The 15,430-nt window shown below is 41.9% G+C and overlaps 1 protein-coding gene across 1 annotated transcript in view; it reads right to left on the reverse strand.

The window, feature by feature from the left end:
* LOC109417966 (zinc finger CCCH domain-containing protein 18) overlaps nt 1-15,430 on the reverse strand; it is a 104,572-nt gene that overhangs the window by 3,248 nt on the left and 85,894 nt on the right. The window contains exons 3-5 of the mRNA XM_062853445.1: nt 7,626-7,726; nt 266-383; nt 62-195 (exon numbers count right to left, since the gene is read on the reverse strand). Coding sequence (XP_062709429.1) covers nt 62-195; nt 266-383; nt 7,626-7,726 — 353 coding nt within the window. The remainder of the gene's footprint in view (nt 1-61; nt 196-265; nt 384-7,625; nt 7,727-15,430) is intronic.

Here is a 15,430-nt window from a genome sequence, read left to right on the forward strand (position 1 = left end):
ATAAGATCGGATTAATCGAAATTCTGGTAGAACATGTGGTCCAAAGTCCTAGCGCACAAACCTAAACCAGTATTTCGGTGAGTTTTTACAGTCCACTTCGGAGGCAAAGTGGCAAATGAAGGTCTTCTGATCGAACGCTGTATAGTTGGCACACAGGAAGTCATAACGTATTCCGTGGATGCAGTGGTGGTACAGCTACGGCGGGAAAAAGAAACACTTTAGTCGAGTTGTTCGCTAGAAAGGCATAAACAGCGAAAATACCAACCTGACAGTTGTACTTGATGGACGCGTAGAATCCGTCGTGTAGTTTGGGATCGCAGGTGAACCCGATGTCCTCCTCCGCTGGTACCGAGTCCAAGAATGGGTAGCTGGATAGATTTGCGCTGTTGGACATGGTAGATGTAAGAAAACGATTTTACTTATTTATTTCTTCAGATAGATCAGTGGAGAGAATCTAGAGGCAGCGTAGTTGAACGTGGGCATGCTCGATCAAGCTCTTCTTGAGGACTTCTGGAATACCGTCAAAGTGAAGAGAAGCAACGGAAGAAGCAAGCCATGACATTGTGTAGATTGTAAAGTTGTAAAGCTAATATAATAAAGTCATTCCTAATCATTTGTTCAGAGAGATCAGACGTGTTTCCCTAGTACTCTCCGCAGGTTATGAGCCTGAGTGCATCAAGTCTGCACTGAACTGTAAATTTTTTTACGTAAAAGTTGTTCAAAAAAATGGAAAAGTTGGAGTCAAGAAACTCAGCGACGTCATATATTCGGACTGGAAGTTTGAAGTTGAGCTTTTGCTGGTTCGAGAGATGCTTTGGAGGTACGTGGAACCTGGAGTTCGACCAGGGGACCGACTTGGTACAGCGTCTACTCAAGTCTACGAAGCGGATCTTGCGGAGTGGGACGACGGAGACAAACGAGCAAGGGCCACGATTTGGGCTTCTTGTCGAGTCTACCCAGTACAGCCTCATCAAGAAAACGAAAACTGCCAAGGTAGCATGGGAGTCGATCCGGAGTGCTCACGAGAAGCAGGGACGTACCAGCAAAACCACTATCCTCAGGAAGATGATGCGATGCGGATGGAATACGTTGACGGCGAAGATATTGAAGCATACGTTAGCCGGATGGAGGACCATTTTGAGTAACTCGCGATCGCTGGTCAAGAGCTCGACAAGGATGTGAAGGTGAACATCGTACCAAAAAAAATCCATGATCGTACTCAGCAGTCTACCTGATTATTTTTCAACGCTCGTCACAGCACTAGAGGGACGTCCGAATACCGATTTGGCGATGGAGTTCGTGCGAAGTAAGCTGGTTGATGAAGTAGTTCGGCGGCGAAACTCGAACGGAGCGGAGTCTGCGCTGAGAATGGAGTTCAAGAACAAGCCAATTTTGTGTCCCTTCTGCCAGAAACCTGGGCACAAACGCAAGGATTGTCGCCAGTGGATGGAGCAGCAGGACGCGGAAGAAGCGGAGAAGGTAACTCCGAAGCACAGAAATCACCAGAGAGCAAAGGTTGCGGAGAAGTCCAAAGGAGAATTTGCGTTTCTATCAAGACTACAGGCCGATGGGGGACAACCACGATCGGAGTGGTTAATTGATTCCGGAGCGTCATGCCACATGTGCAACGAAGAATCCAAGTTTTTAACCATGGACCCGGGCGTTGTCGTCGAAGTCACGCTTGCGGATGGAAAACATATCATGTCAAGAGGTGCTGGAACATGCCTGTTGGAAACATTGGATGACCATGGCGAGAAGAATTCACTGAAGCTGAGCGAGACCCTGTTCATGCCGGACCTGGACGTCAATCTGTTGTCAGTATTGAAGCTCACAAGCAAAGGAGGTAAGGTCATTTTCGAAACAAATAAGTGTACCATCGAGAAAGAAGGATTTGTGGCGATAACGGCAGCAGCGCGAGGTGGACTGTATTACGTCGACAACATCAATGTGGCGGTTCAAGCGATGAAGGTATGTTAGCAATCCGATTGTGTGCATGGTTGGTATCGTAAGTTAGGACATCGCGACAATGAGGCCATTGTGAAGCTGGAGAAGTTGGAACTAGCAACCGGTATCAAGATCAGTGAATGCGATGTTCGAAGCGGTTCGTATGAATGCTGTATCGAAGGGAACACGACGAGGTTGCCGTTTCCCAAGAAGGCAAAGCGCAGATCAAAGGCAATTCTGGACCTAATCCATAGCGACGTTTGCGGACCGATGGAAACGAGGACTCCTGGTGGACGCCGGTATTTTATGACGCTGATAGATGACTACAGCAGATACACGACGGTATTTTTTTCTGAGGCAAAAGTCGGAAGTTCCTGGATGCTTCATGCAATTCGTGAGAGCCGTGGAAAACCGCTTTGGAAAGAAGCAGAAAATTCTACGGTCAGATCAAGGAGGAGAATTCAAGAGCTTCGAGATGAAATCATTTTGCGAATCCGAAGGAATCCAGCAACAGTTCACAACGGCGTATACACCAGAACAAAACGGCGTTACAGAATGCAAGAATCGATCTTTGGTCGAGATGACACGTTGTATGATCCTGGATGCGAAGCTGTGTATCACCTACAGAATCTACTCCCGACGGCTGCGGTAAGTCAAACACTGAGCAAACCGGATTTGACTCATCTGCAAGTATTTGGCACTCCGACGTTTGTTCATATTCCCGAAGAAAAGGAGACGAAGCTAGAACCGAAGGCGATGAAGTTGATCTTTGTTGAATACTCGGACAAACACAAAGGATATCAAGTGTAGAATTAGCTCTAAGTTAAAATACACATAAATAAAAACAAAAAAAAACCCTAATTAATCCACCTAGCGGTGATGGTGCCTTTCTCGTGCTTTAAAATATCCGTTCAACAAAACTCGAGCGACATGTTGATGACATTGACATAAATACAAAATGTAAACTGCTTGCTAAATCTACTCAATATGGAAACATTTTATATTAGCATAACATCCAATATTCAGAAAATATAAGACATCGATCCAAAACTCAAACCAAACAAGTGTCATGAAGCCGCAAAATTTTGAAACGTTATTGTAGATTTTCCGGTCATCATTTTATGACTCCGGATATCTACCCCAACTAAACTAACCGCCATCTTGAACATTGAGACACCATCTTGGATGTTCTGGTATTCATTTTTGGACTGTGCACCTAAAATTACATAAAATATTCGCCGTATTGAATTTTGGCATGTCGTTTATGATTTTCTGGTTACCAGTTTTGGACGAAGACCGGCATTCTTCCCCATTCAAACTATAGGCATATTGCAGACCTTGTGAAACAGCGCACAGCTTGGGTTTTCTGATTACAAATTTTGAATTCTGGACATATTTTCATACAAAATATGCCCATAATGCAAGAATTAAAAATCCTATAAAATAGGCACTAACTTGAATACTGGGCCATTATCTTGGACTTTGGACCGCTATCTTGGATACTCTGGTGGACTCCGAACATATTTCCCATACCAAATACACTTATTTTACATTGTTTTAGAGCTCAACATTCCTTAAAACAGCCACCATCTTCTGTTGACGCGATCAAATTCTTATTTTTCCATTCAATGTTGACCCATCCTGCTATAAATTTACACCTTAGGAATCTGAAATGGTACGATTTGATGAGATCGCTTTAGTTTTGTCTATATTTTGTTCTCATATATGAGAACTTAGACCTATTCGTCACTGTTGTTCATACCTAATGTTTATCAGGCCATTAAACAAAGCCACGATTTAATTTTTCACATGAACGTTGATTCTGCTACACAACAGCTAGTCTCTAATGTAATCTAAGGCTATTTTCTTGCTAACCGTTCATTAGATTATCAAAAAATCTGCGATCTGATGTGTCGTGTTGGTTCATTTTTATATTTGGTAATTTCCTGTGGGATAGCCGGATCTGATTCCATGAGTCATGGACCATGACACTACCGGTTGTCCCAATTATGGTCTGAGAATATTTTAATGCTATTTATTCACCTTTACCTAATCACCGCGATTTAATATATCGCATGAATGGGTTTGCTTCACTTTTACTTCTAACCACTTTTGAAGCCACAGCTGAACCCGCAACACTACCGGGAATCTAATGTGGTCTGACCCTATTTTCCCATCAGGTTGTCGATAAGTCGTGATCAGTCTTGCTAGAGATCACAGTCATTAGAACCTTTTCGTCGATATTCGGCCTCCTTTGTCTCCGACATTCGCAACACAAGCAATCAAACTACTGTTCGAATCAAAATGTCAAACGAATACACTTCACCACGATAGCGGCTTCGGGAGACGGTTCGGCTTTTGTTATTCCTGTCTTCTTCCATAATAAGAGCTATGTTGCCCATCTGTGTGTCGTTTTCAATGCAACATGCAATAATAAACTAATATTAACATTCATAATCGGAATTGGCTGAAAATCTATGCGTAAAGCTAGAATTAGACACATGTCATCGTGTCAGATGACATTGATTTGACCCTTTCTTATGTTTATTGATCTTCGTTCTACTGCTCGTGTTGTGTGTAGGTAAGAGGTAACGATAGCGCACGAATGTAACAAAGCCGACTGACACCCGACTGCGGCAACGAAATGAAGGTAGTAAAAAGTGTCGAATGTTTACAAGACTGGTCGTGATTTGATGTACCGCATCCATGGGTTTGGTTAAATTTTACATTTTACTACCCGGATCTGATTCCGGGTAACTACCGGCTGAACCAAATATGGTCTAACATTATTGTCTTGTTAACTGCTCATCGGTCAACCAAAAACGCTGCAAATTGAAGGTGTCACATGCAGGGTTTGACCATTTCGACGGGACTCTCGGAACCAATTTCGGAACACTACCTGTGACGTAAGGCTATTTTCTAGCTAACTGTTCATCAGGTTATCGCAAAAGCCACGATTTGATGTGTCACATGCCTGGATTTGGTTCACTTTTACATTTGGCCTCTTCCGGCCACTCAAAACCGATTCCGAAACACTTGCTGACCGTTTATTAGGTAATCTAAAAAGCCGCTATTTGATGTGACGCATGTACGGGTTTGTTTCTTTTTCAGATTTAACCACTTCGGCGGGAACCCCGGAACACTACTGGTTCAGATATGATCTGAGATGGTTTTCCTGCTCATTGTCCATCAGGTCATCGAAAATGCCGTGGTTTGATGTGTCGCATGTATAGATTTGGTTCAATTGTATATTTGGCTACTTCCAGCGGGACGACTAGAACCGGTTCCGGAACACTACCGGTTCAGATATGGTCTGAGATGATTTTCCTGCTCATTGTCCATCAGGTCATCTAAAATGCCGGGGTTTGATGTGTCGCTTGCATGGGTTTGGTACAATTGTATATTTGGCCACTTCCAGCGGGACGCCCAGAACCGGTTCGGGAACACTACCGGTTCAGATATGGTCTGAGACTATTTTCCTGCTTACCGCTCATCAGGTTATCGAAAATGCCGTGGTTTGATGTGTCTCATGCATGGGTTTGGTTCACTTTGATATTTGCCACTTCCGGCGTGACACCCGGAACCGGTTCCGGAACACTACCGGTTCAGATATGGTCTTAGACTATTTTTCTGCTTACCGCTTATCAGGTTATCGAAAATGCCGTGGTTTGATGTGTCGCATGCATAGGTTTGATGCATTTTCATATCTGGTCCCTTCCTGGGGTACCGTTCCGGAACACCTAAATGGCCATATCTCCGGAACGGCTGAACCGATCCAAACCATTTTCAATAGGAAACAATGGGACCAGATTCCGCGTCGAATGAACCGTCGGTCATTGAAATCGGATGAGGTTTACTGCCAAAAAGTGATGTGAGTTTTTTTGTACACACACATACACACACACATACATACACACACACACACACACACACACACACACACACACACACACACACACACACACACACACACACACACACACACACACACACACACACACACACACACACACACACACACACACATACACACACACAGACATCACCTCAATTCGTCGAGCTGAGTCGATTGGTATATAAGACTTAGTTTGCGGAGGATCCAGTCCGGTTGAGGAGGAGTCGTAGGAAGTGTTTCCGGAATTGCGATGTAGGATGTGCTGGAGTCGGAACGGTGAATAAGTGAAAAGTATTGGCAGTGATACTTTGCCAAAGACAGACATCACCGTGACTAGCACGTCCGGAAAAGTGAAGCGACTTTGTTTTGGTGGATAGTTGGGGTTCTGCGGGGTTCAGCAAAGGTAAGGCCAACCGTTGAGGAGGAGTGTTGGAGAAAATGCAACGGTCGTCCGGTATTCGACCTGATTGCCGAACCCCTCGCCTGTGTTTTTATTTCCAACAAAAATACGGATGTGACTACGATGAAGTGTTCGCACTCGTCGCGAAGCAGGTCACCTTGAGGCGATTGGATGAGACGATTTTCATGCAGGAACCCCCCGGACTCGAGACGGATGCTGGAAAAGTGTGTTGCCTGGACTCAAGTCATCAGCAAGAATGTGGAACAAGTAGATCGATTCTGTCTTTTACCGGATCGGATTCAAACCATCAAATGCTGACCCTTGATTGTATGTGCGACTGACGGGTGGTAAATATAGCTATATTCTTTTATATGTGGACGATATGCTGGTGATTACCCCGAACCTGGAGGAGTACAACAGTCTGGTGGCGTATCTGGAAGGATGTTTTACCCTGACGGTGCTTGGAGGCGTGACACATTTTCTCGTGTGCTTGAAGAGCCATGACGATGAGCTGACTCGTTTCACAGACGCAGACTGGGCTGGAAACGCAACTGACAGGAAATCAAACACTGGTTTTATCTTCCAACTCGGTGGGGCGCCCATTGCCTGGGTAGCACGGAAGCAATCATGTGTGGTACAGAAGCAGAATACATATCCCTTGCGGAAAGATGCCAGGAACTTCTCTGGATATTGAAGCTATTCAAATCAATCGGTGAGGAGGTCAAATACGCAGTTACAATTGGAGAAGACAACCAAAGTTGTATAAAGCAGATGAAGCAAAATTCCGTTCATCAACGATCAAAACACGTGGACACTCGATACCATTTCATAAAAGAACTTTATCGAAGCGGAGCAATTCAAGCTGTCTACGTTCCAACAAACGATATGGTGGCTGATGTCCTGACCAAGCCGCTAGGACGGATCAAGCTCGAATATTTCCGGAGAAAGCTTGGACTTCGCTTTGAGGAGGAGTGAAGAGAGAAGAAGCAAGCCATGACATTGTGTAGATTGTAAAGCTATTATAATAAAGTCATTCCTAATCATTTGTTTAGAGAGAGCAGACGTGTCCTAGTACTCTCATCACAAAGCAGCTATTAATGACGTAGCTAGGGAGCATCGTTGGGTCTAACATGGAACGGAGTCAACGGATCGATTGGTTCGTCGAGAACTTTAGAGTGATTTTGGAGATCTCATCTCTACAATGACAATGTACCTACACGATTGCGGTTAGAAACAGATGCAGATGCAGTGGAGCTTGCACTGATGCACATTGATTGATTTGACAAGTGTTTGAAATTGTAGATGAATTAGTATATCTTGACAAGCGTCGATCACACCATAGTTAACCAGGTGTCATCCCCTATTTGGTAATCTAACGAAACTTACCCTCTGAGTTCTCGTGGCAGATTGGGATCCCACACGTAATCCACCTGTGGAATGCCGGTAAGTGGCGCTTTGGTGACCGCTTCTTCACCTTGATCATCAGACTGCCGAATCGAAAAGGAAACGAAAGAAAGAAAGAAGAAATGCTCATTATTATGGTAAATAAATCGATAAATAAAAAAGTGTGAACATATAGACAAATTGGGTATAGGCGCTCAAGCTACTCAAACTTGATTACCATTTGATTTGCACATCGCATCGCATCGTCAGTATGGATGGCATGTGGCTCATGTACCACCTTGAGGACCTAAATACTCCGCGCTGCTCTATAGTAACGCCAAACAGATCGAATACGTAACCGATGACGACGACGACAGTAGCAATTTGAATGCACCAATATCGAAAATTACGTTTAGACCGATGGCATTGATAGATAAGTCTTCGGTTCGACTCACGAAGTGATAGAAATGCAATAAATCCGGAGGAGAAATTCAGTTTCATTACTATTTAATAGAAATGCATCGCGGACATGAAATGGGCATGTTGGGGATGATGTTGAGTGGTACTTAAAAGATTTGATTGCGTGTAGCCATGTAGCCGAAAAGCATCTTGTATTTAATGGTTTCTTCTTTTTCATCTTGGTGTAACATTCCCACTGGGACAAAGCCTGTTGTTTAGATCATTGTTAATCTCATGAATATAAAAATATTAGCTATATTAAGCTATAAGGTTTTGAACATAACTGATGTTCTATTGAGTTTCGAGATAGAATTACTTACTAAAAACTATCCCTCTGCGATTGACTTTTCGGTTCGGATAAATCATTCCCAACACAAGACTAATTCTACCAAACCCGACAACGCTACGCCAAGCAACCGGCGACAAACACGTAGCGGTACCCCTATAACCTCCCTGAAGAAGGCCCAAACCAAGGGCCGAAACGTCGGATGAAATAGAATCACCCCGCTTTTAATTTATCCGGACCGAAAAGCCAATCGTAGAGGGATAATTTTGCCAATTAGTCTCCAGAATTAGCTAAAACCGTGTTGTTCAAAATACAACAGCGCGATCACTCGAAGGTTAACCTAAGAACATTTTGACATGATCAAGAAAGATCACGCTTGTTCTTACCGTCACATGATTTATGACCCACTGTTGTGTGTCGACCCCATTTAATATCGCCATCAACACAATACCTCTGTACAAGCGATAAAATTTATGCAAATTATTTTACCCTAGCCATAGTGTTACCACGGCTCTGCCGATGGACTACCTATACAAGATTTTGGATTTTCCAAACAATCCAACAGTTGCAGCCAGGGCACCGGGAATACCACAGTTCAACGACTTCCAGTCCCGCCCACGTAATCTCGAGAATACGGGGAGTCGATCTCATTAGAATGCAAGGATCGTTCCACCGCAGACGGTTATTTTATCCTTGTTCTGGAACGGTTAACTGCGGTTTACGTGAGCGGTACAAAGATTTTGCCGGTATTTTTGCGGTCTTTATTGTTCGTGATCTTTCTTCGATATGAATATTTTACGACCATACCAGTGTCTCTTGGGGTATTTATTTGTTAACGATTCCATAAAGTGGAGCGAACCTGGTGTGATGATTGAGATAGCTACTCAACGTATTCACGGAGTTTTTAGGGCCCCCGTATGATGTTGATCAATATCAACTTCTTTTCCCGATCAGCCTAAATAGCTGTGTAGTGACGGTAGCGATTAGTCCAACTGGCTAAGAATAGCACAACGAACCGCCTATTCCAGTAGTAGAAGTAGTGGACCTTGTGTTACTCCAGGATTATCAGCTGTCCTTCTTCAGTCTCTAGCTTGAGGCTGAATAAGGACGCGATTGAGAAGATGCCATTATTGATTAGTTAAAATTTTCACCTATCGACCTGGTTTTATTGCTGCTGTTCTTTGTTGTGCTGTGATTGTAAAAAGTTCAATATTGCCTAGTTTGGGCAGTGGCTACAGTTAGGGCAGCTCACATCAATCTTCAACAAAAAAGAACAGCATGAGAATGGTCCATGTAACGGACGTTCAATATATCTATCAATATCTATCAACAAGTGTGTGTTATATTTGCTGAAAATGAAGCACCCAGTTTATGATTGATTGATGGGCTGCGAAACGGTGAGTCGTTATGGAGAGCGTCCAACAGAGCTCTGGTCCTCACAAGTCCCTACCTCATGCTTTCACGGGTCAATCGATAAAAAGACCGTCATCTAAGAGTTGTGGGCTTATGCCATCAAGATGACGAGGAAACCAAGATGAATTGAGCAGATAACTGATTTGATGCAGTTTAAGGGCGAACGGGACGATCGAGGAAATATCCACCATTGCTCTGTTGCTACTAAGATGGTAATCTCAGATTCTTCTTCATATTATGGAACAAAAACTTATCATTGTGTACAGAGCCGTAGCGTGGTCCCATGGCGCCCTTGGCAAGCATCCTGATTGGCGTCCCACGACAATTGGACATTATTATTTTGCAAAAGTTTGCAGTAATTCATTTTATCTCTCAAAGTTTGTACAAAAGTAGGTGTCTCAAAGAAACAAATTTCCTACTATTTTTTTTTAGTTTCTTCGAAAATTTTTCATTCATGTATTTCTTTGGGAATTTCAACGGAAGTCGCCCAAGAATTTTCTCAAATTTGTTTCTCTTATATGAGCATGAGTTCAAAAACATTTTGCATTTCAGAGATCTCATTGTGCTGGTCTACAATAATGGGAAATGACATTCCAGATTTTAAACATAAATTTCTTTTTTTTTCTGAATTTTTAGTTTAATTGATTTTTATTTTTGTTTTAATACTGCATCCACGATTTATGCAAGTAGTCGTGCTAAGCTAATTGAATTTTGTTTTCAAAAATACTTAATTGTGTTTCAAAGGTTTTCAGAAATCCTCAAACGATTTATTTTACCAATTTCCGGCGATTAGTTCAATTGGTGTTACCTCAACTTATCTTTACCTAAAGTTTTTTGTAGAAGTTCAATCACAATATATCTCAGAAGATCTGTAAGAAAATTTTCAGGACATGTTGGAATCCCTGGAAGAATTGCTGCTGGAATATCCGGATAAATACCTGGTGAAAATCCGAGAGACATTTCAGCGAGAATTTCCAATGGAATTCATAGAGTAATTCTTGCAGGAATTCTGAAAGAATATGTACTTGAGATATTTTTTCAAGAAATCCCTGAAAAAGCTTCTTGAGAAATCTGTGGATGATTTTCCAAAATGAAATCGTAGGTGTTATGAACAAATCCATGAAAGAATTTCTGAAGAAATTCATGGAAAGATAAAACAATCTTGAATCTAAAATACTTTTAGATTCAAGATAAACAATCTTGAAATCTAAAATACAATTTTTTTTCCATGGATATTCAAAATATAGGGGCCGAATAATATCCGGATGAAGACAATCGTACATATTTATGCCAATGAACATATTTATTAAGACGATGAGCGGCTATTGAAACACGAGCGGCTATTGGTACATTGAGACGGTAATCTCTAGTATTCATGGAACAATTTCAGGAGAAGTCAATGGAAGATTTTCCCAGTGATATGAGAGATTTGTTTTTCCTAAGGGAATATATAGAAGACTTTCTAAAGGTAACGTTGAGTCAATTCCTAAAAAATACATATGAAAATTTTCCAAAAATAATCCCTCGAAGTATTCATTTGGGAACTCTCAAAACAAAGAAGAATCCCTGAAGAAACCCCTAGAAGGAATACCAAAGGAATCTCTGCAAGACATACTGGGAGGAATCCTTTAACTATTTACTGAATATTTTTTTAGATAACTACCTGAAAGTCTCCCTGGAGGCAGAGATGGCATGCACCTCAGAGCGCTAAGTGAGAAGATAAAAAAATACACATTACACACAGCCTTCATGGTGAGAAAGAGTGCGTGTAAAGAATTATCTTCTGCGTGGTCCGACTGCACGCGCTCGGTATCGTTGTTGCATCGCGCACGACGGTGAGCGCAGGAAAGCAAGAGAAAGTACAGTCCAACCTACAGCTCACATCGCAGCGCTGTGCTACTCTGTACTTCCGAGAGCGAACAACTTGCAGCTCAGACAGCGCAGATGTGTAGCACATTGCTAGAAATGAGCGAAGCTCACGCAGAAGAAGTTTGAGCTCTGCGACGTCTCGCGCAGCTGGTGTGGCAACTTACACATTCGCACTCTCACGCAAAGTTTTACGGCTGAGCGATGTGTGTTTGTCGCCGGTCCACATTCGTAGCAAAACAGAGCGGCGCACATTTTATTGAAGATGTGTACGCAGAGCTGTTTATCAGTGTATCTATGCCATCTCTGCGGAGGAATATCTAAAGAAATCCTTCGAGAAATTTCGAGAGGAAGAGTTTCAGAATAGATTTTGTTTTAATCCCAGAAGGAGTTGCTGTAAGAATTTCTGGGGGAATTCTTTGAGATTTTTTCAAAGAAATCCCTAGGGAAATATCCGAAAAAAATTTTGAAAGATTTTCTGAAGGAAACTGCAAGAAATTCCGAAGAGATACTTGTTCCTGATGTATCAGGAAGCTAAAATAAAAAAAAAAAACACTGGTAGATTCTTGGATGAATACGACTTGAATGGATTCTGCTAGATTTACAAGACTTTAAGCACAAAGAAACATTGACTGGTAATTACAATTGTATGAACTGAATGAACACCGTTTGCATATTTTCCATTTAAAATACTTTTTAAACACACTGTGAAATAGTTCGATGAATGCAAAGAAAATCCTCGGAAGTAACCTTCAGACATTTCCCTGTGAAAATGTTTGGGAAATTTCAGAAAGAAACTTTCACAAGAATCAAAAGCATTTTGGTTTTGCTTTGTTCATAAAAAAAACTAAAATAGTTACTCAAAATTAAATAGTTGACAAGTTCTCAGGTAACATCATGTTAAATATTCAAAATAATCTTGAGAAATCTAAGTTTTTAAGAATACGGAAGAACGTAAAAAACACATAATTGTTCGAGATTACCATCTTCAAAATCGCGAGGCAAATTGTTAAAAAGAGAGGGAAGATAGAAAAATTAACACGCCGTCCCGTATCACCTTAACAAAGGTGTGCCTGAACGTTGCCAAACGTATCCTTTGTAGTTTACCCCTCCACAAACAACACCCAAATTCCCGTGACACCTAGGTCTGAGAGATCGTTGAGCTGTCTGTATCTTTCATAGGTGTCCAAAACTAACCATCCTTTCCCATCCCTCAGCAGTCGCAAAGACGTGGCCAGGACAGTGCTCGCCCATTGGAGGATTGCGTCAGTCTCGTCTAAGAGTCAAAGATTAGTCCCAAATCTTTGTGCTTGGTTCGGACGGGAAGGAGGCAACCCTCATTACAGCGCTCTAGGACTTTACCGTACCTACGAATTGGTGCGACTCGCTTAATGCTAATGCTAATGCCAATGCCATCTAAGAGTTGTGTGCTTAGCTGGTAGTGCAGCCTGGGCACTGTTGTCCTTCTGACTTCAGCTAGATTGAGGAGGTACGTCCCGAGCGTCACCAAGGAGGTGCGGCTAAAACAGCGTCTGTTCTGGTATCCAGCGGTTGGGTATGAAATGCTCTTCCACCGGAAGCTATACCAAAAGTGGCAGTCCCATCACGGTGGATAGAGGACCTTAGGCCTACAATCTACTGTTTCCGAAACCCAAAAACCGTTAGGGAAACTGAAATTGAAGGTTACGAACTGATTCAACGGCAACGACTTTTAGCGTTACATAATGGACAAGAATTGGAACTTGTAATGTATTAATCCTGGGGTCTCCTGTAAGCCTAGTGGTTATGGCTATGGATCGCCAATCCGGAGACGGCGGGTTCGATTCCTGTTCCAATCGAGAAAATTTTCTCGACTCCCTGGGCATAGTGTATCATTGTCCGTGCCTCACAATATACAAATTCATGCAATGGCAGCGGCAGGCAAAGGAAGCCCTTTAACTAATAACTGTGGAAATGCTCAAAGAAACTAAGTTGAAGAGAGGCAGACCAAGTTCGTACGTAAGAACGTAGAGCCATAAAGAAGAAGAAGAAGAAGAAGAAGAAGAATGTATTAATCCTAGCCCAGCAGGGTAAACTGGCACAGCTAGCCAATGAGGCATGCCGTATGCAGCTTGAAATCCTAAGACTGGTCGAAGTCTGTTGGTCGAACTTTGGATAACACAGATTGGCGTCGGGTCTAATTCTGCTATACTTTAGTCTACGAGGCGAAGACGCTCCTCGCCACCGTGAAGTGAAGTTGGTCTCCTGGTCTGCGCTCATGAAGTGAGAATCTATTAATGAGAGGATAATTGTAGCCAGATTCATAATCACAACACGGGATCAAAACCTTACCGTGATCCAATGTTATGCGCCAACCGATGCTACCGAAATGCAAGACAAAGATAACTTTCACAGCCAACTGAATGCAGTCTTCCCTCTCTTTCCAACAATTCTAGATTGAGTTTAAATAAGGGCGAAAGTAACATGAGAGAGTTCTCTTCATCGACTCTCTCTTCTTCAAATTAAAGTGACAAGATGCAAGTATGGTTGCACTTTTTAGTCATAAATCGCTAGGTTGCGATGCGTCTAAGTGTAAAAAAGTTCGATTGAATTTATTTGCCTCACGGTTTTAAAGATGGTAATCTCGATTTCTGTCGCACTAAATTGGCTGAAAAACAATCAGCATATGCACTGCAAGTGAGCATTAGGCCTGTCCAGCTTTTGAAAAATGTTCTCTGATTCTCAAGTCCACCCCCATATTTTGATTGGCATCCTAAAAGAAGTAACTGGTCAAAATTTCAGCCAAATCCGTTGAAATTAAGAGGTGCATCAAATCAATTTTGTGTTTTTCGACTATTTTTGAACTTCAAAAAATCATAACTACTCTAAAACATGTCAAAACTTAATTCTTTCGGCAGAAATTGAAAGCTATACTTGTCTGCTACAACTTCTCCGAACAACGTGTGCCAATAAAATTGAAGGAAACATGTGTAATTATCACATTTGTAATCAGAAAAACCTTAAAAAGTTGATTTTTTGGTAGATTTCATTCTGGAACACCCTAATATACTTAATAAGTTGGATTTTTCAAAACGGCATCATATTCTCCAATGTTTTTTGGTTATTTGCTTCTTTGACACTAATGCTGTAGGAGTTGAGCAAAAATTACTAAAATTCGTGAAAGTCAAATGTGGCCTAAAAACTAGCTTTTTGGAGGCAATCACGTTGTAGCGCGAAATTGTACTGAACGTAGTAGCTTTGATTCCTAGTAGTTTGCCTTGGCTACCCCCTACCACGGGTGATAACAAACAAGCGCGATGACAGGTGTTGGCTATCATATCAGTGCTGACGCGATGCCACTTTTTGCGCGCCAAAGCGTGATTGCACCCGAAATGCTAGTTTTTAGGCCACATTTGGCTTTCACGAATTTTAGTAATTTTTGCTCAACTCCTACAGCATTGGTGCCAAAGGAGCAAATAACCAAAAAACATTGGAGAATATGATGCCGTTTTGAAAAATCCAACTTATTAAGTATATTAGGGTGTTCCGGAACAAAATCTATCAAAAAATCCACTTTTTAAGGTTTTTCTGATTACAAATGTGATAATTACACATGTTTCCTTCAATTTTATTGGCACACGTTGTTCGGAGAAGTTGGTAGAAAACAAGTATAGCTTTCAATTTCTGCGGAAAGAATTAAGTTTTGACATGTTTTAGTGTAGTTATGATTTTTTGAAGTTCAAAAATAGTCGAAAAACACAAAATTGATTTGATGCACCTCTTAATTTCAACGGATTTGGCTGAA

The sequence above is a fragment of the Aedes albopictus genome, chromosome 2 (assembly GCF_035046485.1).
Source record: "Aedes albopictus strain Foshan chromosome 2, AalbF5, whole genome shotgun sequence".
NCBI lineage: Eukaryota > Metazoa > Arthropoda > Insecta > Diptera > Culicidae > Aedes > Aedes albopictus.